Source organism: Myodes glareolus, chromosome 20, assembly GCF_982192425.1.
Source record: "Myodes glareolus chromosome 20, mMyoGla1.1, whole genome shotgun sequence".
Taxonomy (NCBI): domain Eukaryota; kingdom Metazoa; phylum Chordata; class Mammalia; order Rodentia; family Cricetidae; genus Myodes; species Myodes glareolus.
In genome coordinates, this window is record NC_142045.1 from 15557309 (window position 1) to 15574687 (window position 17379).

General features: G+C 32.5%; 1 protein-coding gene across 1 annotated transcript in view; it reads left to right on the plus strand.

The window, feature by feature from the left end:
* Positions 1–17379, plus strand: part of Si (sucrase-isomaltase) — a 65819-nt gene that overhangs the window by 23653 nt on the left and 24787 nt on the right. Inside the window, 12 exon segments of the mRNA XM_048424806.3 lie at positions 2171–2287; positions 3787–3941; positions 5302–5386; positions 6104–6160; positions 7751–7875; positions 9388–9476; positions 11359–11408; positions 12202–12372; positions 12612–12767; positions 14068–14271; positions 14480–14634; positions 15376–15544. Coding sequence (XP_048280763.3) covers positions 2171–2287; positions 3787–3941; positions 5302–5386; positions 6104–6160; positions 7751–7875; positions 9388–9476; positions 11359–11408; positions 12202–12372; positions 12612–12767; positions 14068–14271; positions 14480–14634; positions 15376–15544 — 1533 coding nt within the window.

Sequence of the window (17379 nt, forward strand, 5' to 3'; positions counted from 1 at the left end):
TAAGAAATACATTATCATATATATTCAGCCAAAGCCAAGGTGAATTTAAGAAAAGGTAGAAAACTCAACTAACTTCTAAATGATAGTAATTTGGTGTTTCTAAATAAATGCTTGTTTGTTTTCAGCGTAAGAAAATCTTATATTCCTAAATACTAAATCAAAATCAAAATAGGTGAGCATAGTGGGCAGGCCTGCAATCTCAGCTTTAGGAAAGCTATAGATAAGATCAGATTATACTTTTGAATATCAAGTACCTTGAAAAACTGGACTACATAGCAAGGTGTTTGTCTTGAAAAGTAAAAATAAATAAAATGAAGCAAATAGATATAGGCAAATAAAAACAAAAATCAAAGACACAAATAGTTCAAATTCTAATTAGTGCATAAACTTAAATATAGGAAAAAAAAGCAATTAACTTAAAATGTGTAGTAATGAAAGACAGATTATTTCAATGAAGCAAAGTGAAATATAATAAAATATGCAAAAGAGATTATTAAAAATTCAAACAATCATTAACTCAAAGCATGTGCTATTTAAATAAAATTTCAACAGAAAAAAATATTTCTTAAATGAAAAATACTGATATTAACAATAGAAGACATTAATTTTGAGTTACTTTTATTAAATTTTCATATATGTTACTCTAGTTTGCTCTTATTCATTCCTCCACATTATTCTGCCTATTCTTCCCTTACCCCAATCTTTTTTATCATTTGAAAATTTTATATCTGCCTATAATGCCTTTTGGTCAAATCCACTTTCTATTTCTTTCCCCCTACTTCCTCCTCTATCACCTCCAACTTTTCCTTATATTTTTAAAACATAACCAGTCTATTTAGAGCACTCAGCATCTATGTTGGCGTAGGGCAATCTACGGAAGCACAGAGAACCTCTCACTGGTAACATCCCTTAAGAAAACTAACTCTCCCTCGATAATTATTTACCAATAACCCCTGAGGCAGAAGTGGGACTGCATGGGCCACTCCCTCTGTCCTGGGTTTTCTGGCTCAGTCTATCGTGTGGGCCTCCTTCCTCTTCTGAATAATGTATTGCTCATGTATTCCCATTCCTGCCTTCTCTTTTTGCCCTCTCGCTCCTCCCTGTTAAAAATTTATAAAGGTCAAAAATTGTAAAAAAAAAAAAAGTTACTAAATAAATTGAAGAGAGAGACCACATTTGCAAATATGTGCTATGCTAGAAACACAAACTTTCCCAAATTGAAATCCAAACACACTATACGTGATCTTGCTCTGTCAGATAAGGTAAGAGTCATGAACACACTGAATATAATCTGTGGGTTTTCAATCAGGCTTCCTATTTTTAAAAATGGCCCAGATTCATGTATATATACATACCTTATAAAAGCCCCACCAACTGTACCTATATTAGGAAAGTATCAAATATTCCTACAGATGATTAATTATACATTTGAAAAAATAACACTATGTTACTTCTTACATATTCTGTAAAAAATCAATATCAAGTAGATAAAAATATGTGATTAAGGTAAACTTTAATCATTTTGAAAGAAATTTGTAGGAGTTTAATTTATAACATGTTAGAAAAATAGTATTTAAAACAGAACAAAGTATATGCAATTGACAGAGTATTTTGCTAATCAAATAATATCTTAATGATTAAGAGTAGAAAGCAGCCAGCATACTACAAAATTATAGTTTCACTTTATTTAATCATAAATGATTAATACTGAATTTACAATGCCCAGGGTAAATATATAGAAATCAAGAAAAGAGAACTTTAGAAAGTGTGTTTGACAGGCAATACTAAAAGAAAAACCTCCACATTCATGAACACTTCAAAAGATCTTAACCTAAACAGAAACCAAATAAATTAAAGCTAAACATTAGTGAGACACATTTTAGGTAAATCAGTGATAAAAATTAAGCCTGGAAAACAAGTGTTCTGAAAATTAGCACAGAATTTAGAGTGGAGAAGTAAAGGAAGGAGGGAGGTGGTGGGAAGCAGGGAATAAAAATAATGTGGATAGATATAAAGGAGGATCAAACATGGAGAGAAGGTCAGTTCAGAGGATGTGTTTGAAAACAGTAGAACAAGCAGACAACAAGCAAAGGCAATCAGTTGGTGCATACCCTGGGATGTAGTAGTCAAAGTGGACTATCAACACTGAGTAAGAGACGCACTTCTCTAGGTTGGAGCAGACATCTGTGGGTTTGTGGCTGATACTACAGAAGAACTCTGCAGAAGATGGATGCAACTTGGAGCCTTTTATCCGTTTTCTAGAAACCACAATGCTGATGGCTATAAGGTAAGGGACACTCGTTCGGCGTGTTCTCTAACAACTCGATCTTTAGAAGGAACTGTGACATTTAGTGCACAATCGTCACTTTTACCAATCGTCACTGACCACAACTGGACTTTTAAACAATGTCTTTCCATCAATATAATGTGGTAAGAACAAAGTATGTAATATGTTTTATAAGTGAATATTTGAAATCCATTTCTCAACATCAATATATTTTACGTGTAAATGTAAGCAAAGGAGAGCAATCACAACACAAAGTGTAGTGATGCCTTTTGTCTTAGATTTTAATAGTGCACGTTTCAGTTTATTTTATAAGAAAATATAACATTCTAAGCAAGAGTTCTAACTGTTTTTTTTTATACAAAAGGAAGGCAGAAAATTCAAGACACTTATAATTTGAATCTTCAAGCCAGTTAGGAACATGCAATTTGAAAAAATACAGTGTCAATGTTCACATGTTGCTATCATACAAAATCTTAGTTCCATCCATCTGGGAAGCATCAACTGTACAGTTCATACTATAAGGAAACTTAAGAGAACAAAGGCAAAATGGTACAAAGGAGACTCCAAACAGATCTACTGTTTTAGGTCCGGTCCTCATGAAGCTGACAGAGAGTGGCAGTCATAGAGGGAAAATCATAGACCAGCTGGGTTCTAACAGACTCTGCTAGGTCACTGGAAAGATATTAAGGTGAACAGGATTCCTGGAAAAGCCTTGAATCTTCCCAAATGGGTCACTCACCCGAAGCCTACGGTGTATTATGTGGCTGGGATTAGTAACAGTAAGGGTGATGTCACTGTAAATTTACAGGGAAACCTCAGTAAATTCTGTAGCCATGTAGCAAAATGTAAGCAAGTTTTATTATTGTGGCCCTATTTGGTACAGAGAGGCAGTAATTTTCTAGGTAGAGGATCTTTTGGTCTCAGAAGGAGAGAAAAGCTGAAGTTTGCTAAGTGGCCCAGAAACTGTTCCATGTGGTTCTATACCTGAAGGTGTTTTCTGTCCCTTCTGAATTCAGGAGCTATAGAAAGGACAGAATTCTTTAGTAAATTTCACGCCTGTGCTTGAATGGGTTGTATACATCCCACTTGTAAATGTATGCCATGTAGTTGAGTACAAATTCAAGTTTAGACATGCCGTTAGAATTGGAACAAACCACAGATTGTTTGACTAAGGTTTAGAGAACAAGAAAAGTGGAAAACATCATAAAAGAATGAAGAGTTTGAAAGTTTCTATTTGGTCATTTTTCACCTTTTAAAAAAATAAGTTTAAGTGAGAAATGTATACTTTAAAAGAGAGTTTAATTAAAATATAAATGAGGATACAAACCCTGAAACATCCAATCATAAAGAGGTTATGATATAATAGGAATGTGTTTAATTTTTCATAGAGGAGCTCACATATAAACAATTTGCTTTAAACAATAATCAAAATGCTTCAATTTCAAATGTTTATTTTCATTTTCATTTCTCATTTTAATGTTTTTTGATATATCATACAGGAGCAGGATCCTGCAGTTTTTGGACAAGACTCTCTTTTGGTAAAGACATCAAGGCACTACCTGACCATCCGCTACACCTTACTTCCTTACCTCTACACTCTGTTCTATAGAGCCCATGTGTATGGAGAGACAGTTGCAAGGCCATTTCTTTTTGAGTGAGTAGTGGGAATTTTGAGTGAGAATTGTGATTTAAGGGGTTGGAAAGCGATCTCAGAGGGTTAGAGACCTCACTCAGCAAACGGGGAATATAGTTCTAATCCCCAGCACCTATGCAAAAAGCTAGAGACAACTGCTTTTGAAAGGATCCACATTATTAGGGGCCACAGAGAGAGGTGATTCTCCAAGAACTAGCTGGTCTGCCTCTAGCCTATTCTAGAGGGTGAGCTCGGTTCAGGGGGTACCTTGATCAAGGCAAAAAGGAAGACAAATTTCTCGCATCTCTCCATGTAAGAATGAACATGTGCACTTTCAAACTCACACGCATGCACCACATACACATACATTGCACACACATGCATACACCCACAAAGCCCGTACACACATCATAGCACATCCACACAATCCACTACATATACAAGCATCATACACACACATGACTTATCCATGTCATAAACACAACACTTTCATACAATTTAACACATACATACACATTTATGCATGCTACCACACATGTATCATAAAACACAAATACATTACAAACATTTATCACAAGCACAGACACATAAATACACATAAATCATAGTAAAAAGAAGGTACATTTGAACACATAAGAAAACACTAACAGAAATAAATCAAGATGCAATGTGGATCTGTGATTATTTTTCCAATTGTATAGAAATGTTTTAGATATATGCCATGATTGTGATAAATATAATTAATATTCTTGGAAGACAAGAATAAGCTACAAATGGCAGAACTTATAAAGAAAAACACATAAAAGTACATCAGGAATACCAGAAATATTTAACGTAAAAAATTACTGAAAATGTAACAATCATGTATTGTAAAAAAAAATCACCTAAATGCTAAGCAATAATGTGGTGTAAGTATAAAAATGTACATTGTCTACATGTTTGTATGTTATAAACAAATATAGTGATTCTTAGGGAATGACCTAATGTTTCTTATAAATCCATATTAGATTGCTTGGTAAAAATATTAAAAGATCATGAATTAATTCTAGAATTTTATAAACTTTACTAATAAGAAAATAAAAAGCAAATTGCTTATTAAATATTAAAAGTCACCAAATATCTGTGGTAGACTTCTTGGGTTTTTGAGTGTAGAGCTGACGCATGCCTACCATTCCTTTCTCCCTTTCCTCCCCCTCCTTTCCTCTTTGCCTGTCTTCCTTATTGCATGTTGTATGAACTACATTAGAATTATTGCTTAAGAATGACAAATTTAACAAATTTAAGATGATGATTCTCAGGGAAGAAATAAAAACATAAAAAAATAATTAATTTAGCTTTTTGCTTCATAATAGTATATCTTGAATGTTATCATTGTTCTTAGATTTTATGAAGACCCAAACAGCTGGATTGAGGACCTCGAATTTCTCTGGGGCCATGCACTACTTATCACCCCTGTTTTGAGACAGGTAGGCCTCATGCATGTATTATATTTATCGCTTAAAGACACTTTTGCATAGCAAAAATTTTCCAATGTTATGATGAATCTGAATAACACTTACTACTCATTGAACTGTTTCAAGCTCAGAATCCCTCACTGAAATTTAAAATGTCAAAAGATTCTGACACTTATGAAGTTATTTGATACCTTATAAAATATGGAATAAAGAACGTAGCAAGGCTGTGTATGTGATCAGCTTTGTATTGAAAAGTTTATATTTATTGCATTACCTCAAGGCTTATCCCAATGTTAGCTTATACTTAGGGAGACATAAAAACATTGCAGCTTTGCTAAGACCTAAGTAAAATAGCCATGGAAAGTAACTGACCTTAAGAACATGTAAAACAAAAAAGTGGAGCAAGATTTATGTGTCTCCCATTTCTAAGATCTGGTGTCCATGTGTCTATTTAGAAACGAGCATTTTATATCATAGCAATCATGTGGTTTATTGCACAAGTGCATACATGAATTATAATTGTCACCTAGAATCCATATGTTACATTATGATGTAACGCTAATAGTTCAGAACTACTGAAGTATAAAAACAGGGAAGTACTTTTTTCCTCTAGAAAATCTAAAACAATTCTTGACCAGAATTTTAAAAATTTTAATTTCAAAAATGTGCATAATATCTTGTATATAGTACTATATATTGTATATTTACACCGATTTTTTTTTAATTTAGGGAGCAGAATCTGTGAGTGCATACATTCCTGATGCTACCTGGTATGATTTTGAAACAGTAAGTATCCTAAATATGCACTTATGCACATTTCCACACACACAGTGTATCTGCATATGTTTGGGGGGAGTTCCCAGAGTATTATAAAAATGTTTCTGAATTCTAGAGCTGTGTAAAATTTGGTGTACTGTTACTCTCCATCTAAGAGCCAGGTTTTTGATATGAAGCTATATTTTATCAAACAAATACATTTTTTGTTTCAATAAAATTAAAGGAGGATTATGGAAACCTATCTAATTCTGCTCTCCTAATTTACATTTGCCTCCTTGCCAGAAGAATTGAGCAGACTTACATGTTTTTAAATAAACGAAAAAAATATAATCATTATAAATGTTTTTTATGATCAACTAGAAAGGCCAAAATAATAGCATCCACAAATTCATATATACAATTCTTTTATTTATTTTTCGGAAGTGAGTGTTCCTAAGACATCTTCAGCTTTAGAAATATTTACTTTTAAAGTGACTATATTTCCCGTATTTGTTTGACTGATGAGGACTTTTGTTCAAACAACATTTGAAGAAACTTTCTAAAGGCAAAAAAGCATCATATTGTGTATATCACTTTCCTGTTATTTATGTCTTTATTATTTTAATTACATATATTTATGGTGTAACATAATGACTTAATGCGAATATGCAATGTGCAATGAACAAATAAGTTGATACCTGTATCTCAAGTACTTTACATGACATTTTACTTGAAACATCAACAAATGTAACCATGTATTAGTTAAGTGTAATATTTCATAGATTTTGTTCATTCGATACTGGTCAAACCAATGCCATTACCATTTCCACTTCCTTACCCTTCGTTACTTGCTGTGTACTGCCTTTGAACTCTCCTGTTAATAATTGTTATTGCTGTGAAATGGTAAATTTGTAATTCTGATCCTTATTTTGGATGAATTTATACTACTCTGGAAAAGAAAAATAGTACCCATTTATTACTTACAATTGTGTTTTGTTATCTTTTACAAAACCTCCTTCTATTTTCCCTTCTGTAAAACCACACAGAAGTTCCTCTAAAATCTACTGATAGGCTTGTCTTATAATCCAATTATGTTGCTTTGGAAGGTATACATGGCAGTGTCAGGAATGTTTCAAAATGTACGCTCACTCGTGGAAGAATACATGAAGAAAACGTGATATATCTACAACATATCATCATTCACACATTAAAAGAGTGAATCCTGTCTTCTGCAGAACAATGCGTGGGTCTAGAGTGCAATCTGTTGAATGAAAGAGCCACGCTAAAGATAAATGCCACACATTCTCTCTAAAATTTAGATACCAGTCTGAATGATGAAACATGATTAATTAGAAGCATGATAACTTTAAAAGAGAATAGAAAATAAAGGCATAATGGTTAATTATTGTAGGCAGGAAAAATTTTCTCTACATCCCATTTTATATTTCAGAAGAAAATGAATGTATTTTTATACGCACTGAAAACTGAATGAAAATTATTTTCCCCATAATAATAAATGAATACATAATAAGTAAATAAAATGTATAAATTACAATTGTTATGAAGTAGAATTTAAAACATCCATTAGCAATAAGAATACTGTTTATTCTTTAACTACAGGGTGAAAAAAAGCCATGGAGAAAAGAAAGAGTTGAAATGTACCTTCCAGCAGATAAGATAGGATTGCATCTGAGAGGAGGTTATGTCATCCCAACCCAGGAACCCAATGTAACAACAACAGCGAGGTAAAGTGAAGAACCATTGCATAACCTTAGGACTCCTAATGCTTTATTTGTTGTATGCAGTATGTCTGGTATCCTAGACTACAAGCTTCACGTATGCACCGACTCACATTTTTATAAATTTATAACTCAAGTGTCTGGCCTCTATTTTCTCCAACTGTTTATTGAGAAAATACAAGTGAGTACATCACTTACGCTAGCAGTTTCAGAGTTTGGTTTCCTGAAATTGATTATTTTTGCAACTGTTTCAGGACAGTGTTCTCAAAAATCAGTCATCATCCAGAACTTCCTCAACAAGAAAATGAAACTTTAGGGAATGTTTGTAACATATTCTGTGTAGAGCATTTGTCAGGACCCTATAGCCTCAAAAGAAGCATCTTATGGTAATAGAGCATGAAAAAGATATGTAATTGACCTCATGATTAATTTCCATTCTAACCAAGCTTACATTTGAAATTATTACACACTTCTTTTAAGATTTAAAACTATAACTCTTTTAGTTAGGTTTACTATTGCTGTGATGAAACCCCATGACCAAAAGCAAGTTGGGGAGGGAAGGGCGTATTTGACTTACATTTCCACACGGTGGTCCAGCACTGGAGTAAATCAGCAGGTCAAGCAGGGTTGAAAACTGAAGGGAGAAACTAATGCATAAGCCATAAACCGGAGCTACTAACAAGCCTGCTCTCCATGGCTTCTTAAGTCTTCTTATAGAACTCAGGATCACCAGCCCAGAGATGGCTCCATGCACAAGAGAATTTGCCTTCCCACATAAATAACTAAATAAGAAAATTCTTTACAACTATCCTATGGAAGAATCATTTGGGACATTTTCTCAATGGAGTTCCCTCCTATCAGATGACTCTAGCCAGTGTTAAGTGGGCATAAACTTAACCAGCATAGCTATATTTCCATATCTGCAGGATAATTAATGTGATTTAAGGTTACATTGGTTGAAATGAACTTTATTATTTACTTTTAAATTTTATTTGAGTGTATACATGCTTGTTTGTAAGTATATACAACCTATGTGTGCAGAGCAGAACACACAGAGACCTGAAGAGGGTGTGGTTTTCTGATGACAAAGTCACGGTTCTTGTGGCTCCCCTAGATAGGGGTACTGGTGACCAAACAGTGGTCCTTGTGAATAGTAAGAGTGTTTTTGAAACTGAGCAATCCTTTCAGAATCCTATACTGAATATTAAACACATTTAATTTTTTTAGTTGTAGTTGGAATGTCACATTGTTTAGATTTGGCAGTTGTCATATCCTTCGGTGATTATATAGCATCATAATTACATATTACACTTTTGTTTGTTTACATGTGTATGAAGTATGTTTTTACTCATAATCGAATATTTCCATCACAAATTATAAATGCAAAATATATAGAGAGATGTCAGTGCTCTTAAATTAATCCACAACCAAAAATTCTTCAGTTGAAATATATTTGTTATGGTATAATTTGATTACAAAGTTATTTTTAATTCTATACAAACCTCATTTTACCTGCAGCCGTAACAATCCTCTAGGCCTTATTGTTGCCTTGGATGATAACGGAGCAGCAGTAGGTGATTTCTTCTGGGATGACGGTGAAACTAAGAGTAAGTCTTATTGTCATCTATTCTGATGATTTGCTGATGTACCTTAATTCATACAGAGTGCATTCCTAATTATGTTTTTATGTTTCTTTATGAGATTTGACATCACTATTTGACTTGTATGGGTGGTTAACCTATCAACGTTCTGAATTAGGGCAAAGTAGAATATCTTTGATAAATGCATGCGATTTCTATGTTACATTAATACTTTTAATTTGATGCAATTTGCCAAATTTTCAGTGTAGAAATTGCATCATGTCTTTGAATATTTTGGATAATTCATTGTAATCTTTAAAGATAAAATTTTATTGATGAAAATGAAAATAAAACCAATAATTTCAGATGTAGTTAATTAATGTTAGTGTCAAATAATTTAAGGTAAAAAACATCCTTTTCCATTATTCAGAATTCTTTAGTTTACAGTTTGAGAATTTAGTACAAACAGAAATCAAATAATGAATAAAAAACATGAATCTGTTTTTATGTTAAGTAAATCATGCCTATTAACTTTATGTTTTAAGATTTAATTAAACCTTTACAATCCTGTTGATATTACTATGATTTATTTATTCTAATAGTTTTATTTTTCTATGAATATAATCACATATATTTGAATTTATTACTTTTCAAATATCATTAAATTTTATTATCATCAGTTTCCTTCAAACTTGGATAGTCCTAGTCTTCGGTTTCCTTCTAACAATGCCTTAGGATTCTTTTAGCACACGTATGATACAGGTATCATTGCTTTATTACATTTTCCTCATTAAATGTTAGTTCATTTACAGGTTAAAATTAGGTTTCAGTATCTCTCTACATTCGTTCCATATTCCAAAATAATGAAAAATAATAAATAAAATGATGTGAAATAGAATTTGCTATATCAGGTCTTCACAGAAAAAAATAATCTTATACTTGATTATAGGATATAAATATCACTTGAAATAGTAATTTATAACAATATATCACTCTCTATAATCTTTGCTATTGCTTTATTAGTGGAGACAGGCTGGCTGATATTCTCAGTCTCCTATTCTACCTCTGCCTCTTAAGAACTGGGATTATAGGCTTCAGCTAATACATCTGATTAGGATAAGTTCTGTTTTCTTCTAAATTTCTAGTATTTTACTATTCATGGCAAAACTAAATTATATAGTATATTTAGCAATTTTATTGACAAGAAAATGAAATAACAAAAAATTATATCATTTTTATTTGAAAAATATACATCTGTATATTATATTTTAATTATTTTAATTTTATATTATGATATATCTACATCATAATTTCAATTTTTTTCTTTTTTCTACCTCAAATCCTTCCCATACAACCCTTCTGGCTTTCCTTCAAAATCATGGCTTCTTTTTTCACTAATTTTTGGGCATTTATACTTAACTACATACATAAATGCTTATGTATGTGTGTGTTTGTGTGTGTCCATATCTTCTGCTCATTGTGTGTCTTTTTACTTTGCATACATGTTTTTCAGGGATGACCATTGTATACAGGATAACAAATTAGTGTCTTTTTCCATGGGAGAAACCTTTCATGCATTCTCAGCAATCTTTAGTTGTCTGTAATTCTTTGTGTAAGGTTGAGTCCTCAGAAGCTTTCCGCCACGTACATGATATACGTTAATTATATTCACTATGCATTGTTTTACTTCAGTTCCTCTTGGAGCTGCCCAAGTAATTTCCTTCTAACCTTACCTCTGTTTATTCTTCTTATTACAAGCATTTACATTTATTAGAAATGTAAAAGTAAACAAATTCTTTACAGTGCTTCGTTATTATAATTATAAAATAACTAAGTACTATATAAATGTAAAATAAGAAAACAAAATTTAATTCATTTGAGCTGATCACTACTTATTTTTCAATTTCAGATACCATAGAAAATGGAAACTATATATATTACAACTTTGAAGTTTCCAATGTAAGTTTTTTAAAATATATGTATTTTTAATGTCTAGTTTATAATTTATTATAGAGTACTTCTGGGAAGTGCTTATGTTTCTCTTCAGTTTTCAACAAAATTCAGATATAATAAATAGTTGAATGAATTGTTAAATTTAAATTATTACATTATTAACAAAGAAAACCTATTTTTCTAATATTTTGTTACTTTAAAAATAACAAAGAAAACCTTTTTATTAACTATATTAGATTAAATTTTTAATGAAACTGTGCATTGTATCACTTGTACTTTTTAAAGCCTATTTTAACATCGTTTTGAAGTAGTTTCTATGTATTCAATATGACTTAATACTTAATATGTCAATCAGTGATAATTAATGTTCATTTGGCAATAAGGATAAGATTGTGCACAAGTTGGGAAATAATTTTATGTCAATATGTCTTGAAACGTCAGTCAAAGTGAAAATTCATGTTGACTTGGCAATAAGAATGAAAAATATTTGCACATTTAAATTTCTAAAATAATCCTGAGTTTTTACACAAAGGTTATATTTCTTCATTCTTTCAAAGATTTTGCATTATCTCTTATCAATATAAGGGCTAGATTATGAGCCATTATATATCAGTGATCTCATATTCTATTTCATTATTCTAAGTTTTGTGGCATGTGCAAAAAATAAGTTACATGCGCAGTGGTAACTGGTGGGATGGAATGGCAGACAACTCAGCCATTTCCTTTCTCCTATTCTGTCCATCAGACTGGTCAGTATCAAAGGACTTAACAGCAAACATTGTATACTGTTTTTCCTCAGAAAAACTTGGTTGCCACTTGCAATCATTCATCATATGAACAAGGCATATTCCTCGCGTTTAAAACAATCAAAGTCCTTGGGTTGACCAACACTGTAACCGAAGTTAGAGTGGGAGAAACTGCCCAGCAAATGAACGTTCATACAACTTTCACGTTTGATGCTTCCAATAAGGTAAACTGGTCAATTTAAAATGTTTGCTATAATTTCTACCTTCTCAATACTCATTATGAAGCTCTGGCTACTCAAGTCACATGCTTTTCTCCCCCTCCTTACTTTTCTGTTCTTCAAAAAATTTATCAGAGTAGTAAATAATTTCAAAAATTTACTGGGTTTCTTGTACTTCGGCATCCTTTTAAGTTTACACATCATCAAGGTCAAGAATTAATCATTAATGTTTTTTTTTCCCACAGGTTCTCTCAATCACAGATCTCAACTTTAATCTGGGAAAAAGCTTTGTAGTAAGCTGGAATGATATTTTCTCAGACAATGAGAGATTCGGGTGTTATCCAGACGCAGGCACAGCAACACGGGAAGTTTGCCAACAGCGAGGCTGCATATGGAACGAGGTAATAACCGTCTTTTGGTGAACAAACTCGTGGTTTTCATATCACTTATCAGGGGGAAATTTACACATAAATTTTAATATCAGCAACATATGTGTTGTTCATTTATGAATCATTTGACATTTGAAATTTTCACACTTGATAGACGATCAAACTTTAGATAAATTATGCTGAAAGACATAGCTTAGCAGATGGCAGACAAGGTGAACAGATACATTACTTTTCTAGCAGAATGGATGATAAGCTTCTTCCTTACCTAATAGCATATTGCGGACCTTATAATGTAATTTGATAGGTGACTGGCTAAACTGGCAAGGCATTTTGTCAGTAGTAACAAGTATTTTAAAAACAAAATTTCGATCTATAAAACTTTGAATATGTGACACTACAGAATGCTCCAGTTATTTTGGCCATTCCAAAAATGATGGCCATGCCTTGCAGGTGTTTTAGTGTCTTAGTCTGTGCTCCAGGACAGAGGGACCTCACTTGCTACACTTATTACTCAGTTCTCTGCCTTTTCTAATATTTTTTTGAGTTTTGAGGGCAGTCAGCATTTACTCCATTAAAACAGGTAATTAATTTTTTTGTTATATTACTAAAAATAGGAAACATCAATCAACTTTCCAGGGGCTTCTACTTATGTGAAATAAGTCATAATTTCTGCTTCCAGACAAATCCTCCCTTCCCTTTTTGTTTAACAAGAAATGCTTAATGTCTAGCTTTAGAAATAATTAGACACAGGATAGGTAAAAAGAAAAAAGATGAACCACAATTATTTAATGTTCATGGCTATAATTATTATTTTCCTTTCGGGTATCTTTACTGTCTCAAAGAACAGACACAAAATATCTTTGTTTAGAGTTCTGTTTAAAATCTTGGTAGGGATGCCACCTGCAACTTTCCAATGAGCCATAGAGGATACTATATTAGTATCGACAGAAATGGGAGAGAAGAAACTACAATTTTGTATTATATAGTTTTCAGAAAGAGAAAATGACAGCATGATAAGCCTAAAATTAAATACAAGCAAAACTTGTCATAATTTTTATAAAACTGCATAATTAATTTATATTATTTTGTATTGAAAAGCAAGTATTTGATCATTTATTTCTACTGTTCTAACGTTAGAATCATTATGCAAATGTGTGATTTAATTTAGAACACATCTCAAATGACTGGTAGAATTTTTTGTTATGAGTCACATGAATTGTTTCTAAGCTCAGGTGAGGTCTTCCTGATTTATTTTCCAAGTTCAAGGACATAATGCTTACACTTTCTGATGTTGATCATATATTGCTTTTAGGTTAGTATGCCATCCATGGCACCTGACTGCTACTTTCCGACAGACCACAATCCCTATTTGTTAACTTCAATTCAGTATTTGGCAACGGGTATAACAGCTGACCTCCAGAGGAATCCTGCAAATACTATAAGGCTTCCATCTAATCCCATCTCCAATCTCCGTTTGGAAGTAAAATATCACAAAAATGACATGTTGCAGTTTAAGGTAAGTTTCATATAAACTTTATTTTTGGGAAAGATTAAGCAATTTAATATTATACGTGTCTTCATTAGAACCTGCATATGCAATGTTAGATATAAGACAGAGTTGAAGAATCAGTTCTAAATGCTTTTTTTAACATATTATTGAAAACATGCACTCTATTAGCAGCAAGAACAAATTCTACTGTGATGTCACTGTTTCTTTGCCATAGATTTATGATGCCCAGAATAAGAGATATGAAGTTCCAGTACCAATAGACATTCCAGAAACCCCTACAAGCTCTTATGAAAATAGACTCTATGATGTTGAAATCAAGGAAAAGCCTTTTGGCATTCAAGTTCGAAGGAGAAGCACTGGAAAGCTTATGTAAGTGACTAAATTATTTAATACAAAGGATGAAATTTTTAGTTTAAAATAGCAATGTAGCAACAATTGGAGTTGTATTTTCCAATTCTAACACTTTTTAAATAACATTCTCATAAAACCATATAAAAATTTCTCTAAAATTTTATTTATTCTATAGGTATGATTGCTTTGGTTACTAAATACTAGATTCAGTATTATAATAATGTATAGCAGGTTTGTCTTAAAATACATAATGAATGTATATAAAAATAAACAATTAGGAATGTGTTATGTAAATGTATTTTAATATAAAATGTAAATGTCAAACTGTAAAATGCAAAAGTATAAAACTGTTTAGAATATGAGATCTGTAGCCTGACACTTATTGATGAAAAAATATGAGAAACATCTGTGTTAATATTGTGGTGAATAAATGTATTTAAAATATCACCCTGTTTTTACCAATTTCATCAAAAACAAAAGCATTTGCATTTAAGCTCTCAATGAATTTTTTTAAAAGATATCAGGATGCTATCATGTTGTATTTCACTCAATAGTGCATAACATATTTTACTTATTAAGCCTTTAACTTGGTCAAAAGAAAGTATAAATTACAGTAGTTGTGGAAATTCATTTGATACCTGGATGTAATTAAGGGTATGAGAAACAACTCCTTTTTGGATCGCAAAGATAGAATCAACATTATCGTCAATTAATTTTGCACACATTTGCACTGACAGCCTTGTTTCTTTTTCCTTTCAGCTGGGATTCTCGCCTGCCTGGATTTGCCTTCAATGACCAGTTCATTCAGATATCTACCCGTCTGCCATCACAATACCTGTATGGTTTCGGGGAAGTGGAACACACAGCATTCAAACGAGATTTGAACTGGCACACTTGGGGGATGTTCACAAGAGATCAACCTCCTGGTGTAGGTACCAATCTGTGGCTACCTGATGAGGCAGAGAAGACAGGGAGGGGATCTAGTTCGCTCCTTTACCGGGTAAAAAGGTCAAGATTGAAACGATGAGAACGGTGCTAGAGATTTGCAGAGCTGCTGCAGTGGTTTTCTGTGATATATTATAAACTGTTTATAAACAGTGTTATGATAAATCTTTGGAAAGAGTAGAGAAGATACAACTTGTTGAGTATTTGGAAAAATCAAGTTGAACGATTTTTAAAACTTATACTCAATGGTTTTGTTTTTTTAATTTTTGGAAATGTATTTATTTTGAATTTATATATGTTTAAAAAAAACTGGCTGAGGCTGATTAGTGCTTTCCATATGCACATGGGCGTGGGATCATCTAGTGGAGCATGGGGAACCTACTAGTGGCCTTTTGTAAAGATTGATTCTCCCTTCCTGCCACACATTAATGGCCACTCCCTCTCTAAGCTGAGGGTGGCAGACTTGGGCTCCCCTGCCTGGTCCATAGATGGATCCTTTGCAGACAAGGGCAGCCACTGTGAGTTCATGTTTGTAGCACGCATGTTCTTTCGAGAGGACAGCATGTCACAGAACTCTTCTCCATTCTGTCCCTTGCAGCTTTTGTGCCTCGTCTTCTCAAATGTGATCTGAGTCTTCTAAGTGAAGTTAGAGCTATAGATGTCCTATTTGTGACTGAGCAGTCACAGCTGCTTACAATAACCATCTTGAATAGTGATACATTTGTGCAGTAAACACAGCTACCCGTCATGAATGATAAATTTCGATGACCAAGATTGGTAGCAGCTCAAATATATAGATATAAACATTAATTTAAAAAGCAATTTGACAGCATGCTCATTAGAAAAGCAACATCTCTAGGTTCTCTGCTAGAGCCTATGACTTTTCTAGCCCTAATTTTTGACCATGTCTATAATAATAGGCCTGAAATGCTCCTGTGGGCAGACCTCAAGGAAAACCAGGACAGCACCTGCTCACTTCCATATACTAGCTTGTTGCTATTGTCCAATGTGTAAATCTTGCCAGGTGAATCAATATTGTATCATGTAAGTTCTAGCAGTGGGCAAGACTACTGATGTCTTTTGTAACCTCAGAAATCTGAATAGTACCTTTCAGCATATAGGTACTAACCAGTTTCTTACCTTACCAGCCACATAAAACAGAACATACTCAATATTCTGGAAATAACTGCTCACGGTATTTATTTATTTGATAACAAAACACATTTTCTTAATAGTTAATTCATTGAACAATAAATATTAATTATAACCATTCCAAATATATCATAAATAATTATGTTTCAAACATTAGCTCACCTTCATTTTTACTTGTAATTGCTGCTTGAAAGATACTTTTAGGAACAAATAAATTGATGTTGCATTTATTTTTGTGGTGATGTGCGCATCAGTTGCTACCTTTACTGTATTGAAATTGCATCAGCATCTATTTGAAGGAAGGCTATATTAAAATCATTTCCAAAGAACTCTTCAATATTAATATAACAATTATTTGATTGATAATTTTATCTTGAATTCACATTCCAGGAAATTACTAAAATTCAAGTTTGGAAACAAAAATTACACAGAAGTTTGTTTCTTTATAAACTTTTTCTTCTTGACAGGTTGAGTATTTTCATCAGTTTGATTATTTCCAGGATGCTTTATTTTGGGAAAAATGCTAACTTACAGATAAAGTGAAATATTTAACTTTTTGAAAGAAACATAACTACTGTAGCATCAGGGTTTTTTGTCAGTTATTTTTGCGTAGTCTATAGATGTCCATTTTTTCATATTCATTTGCATGCTCTATGAGAATAATAG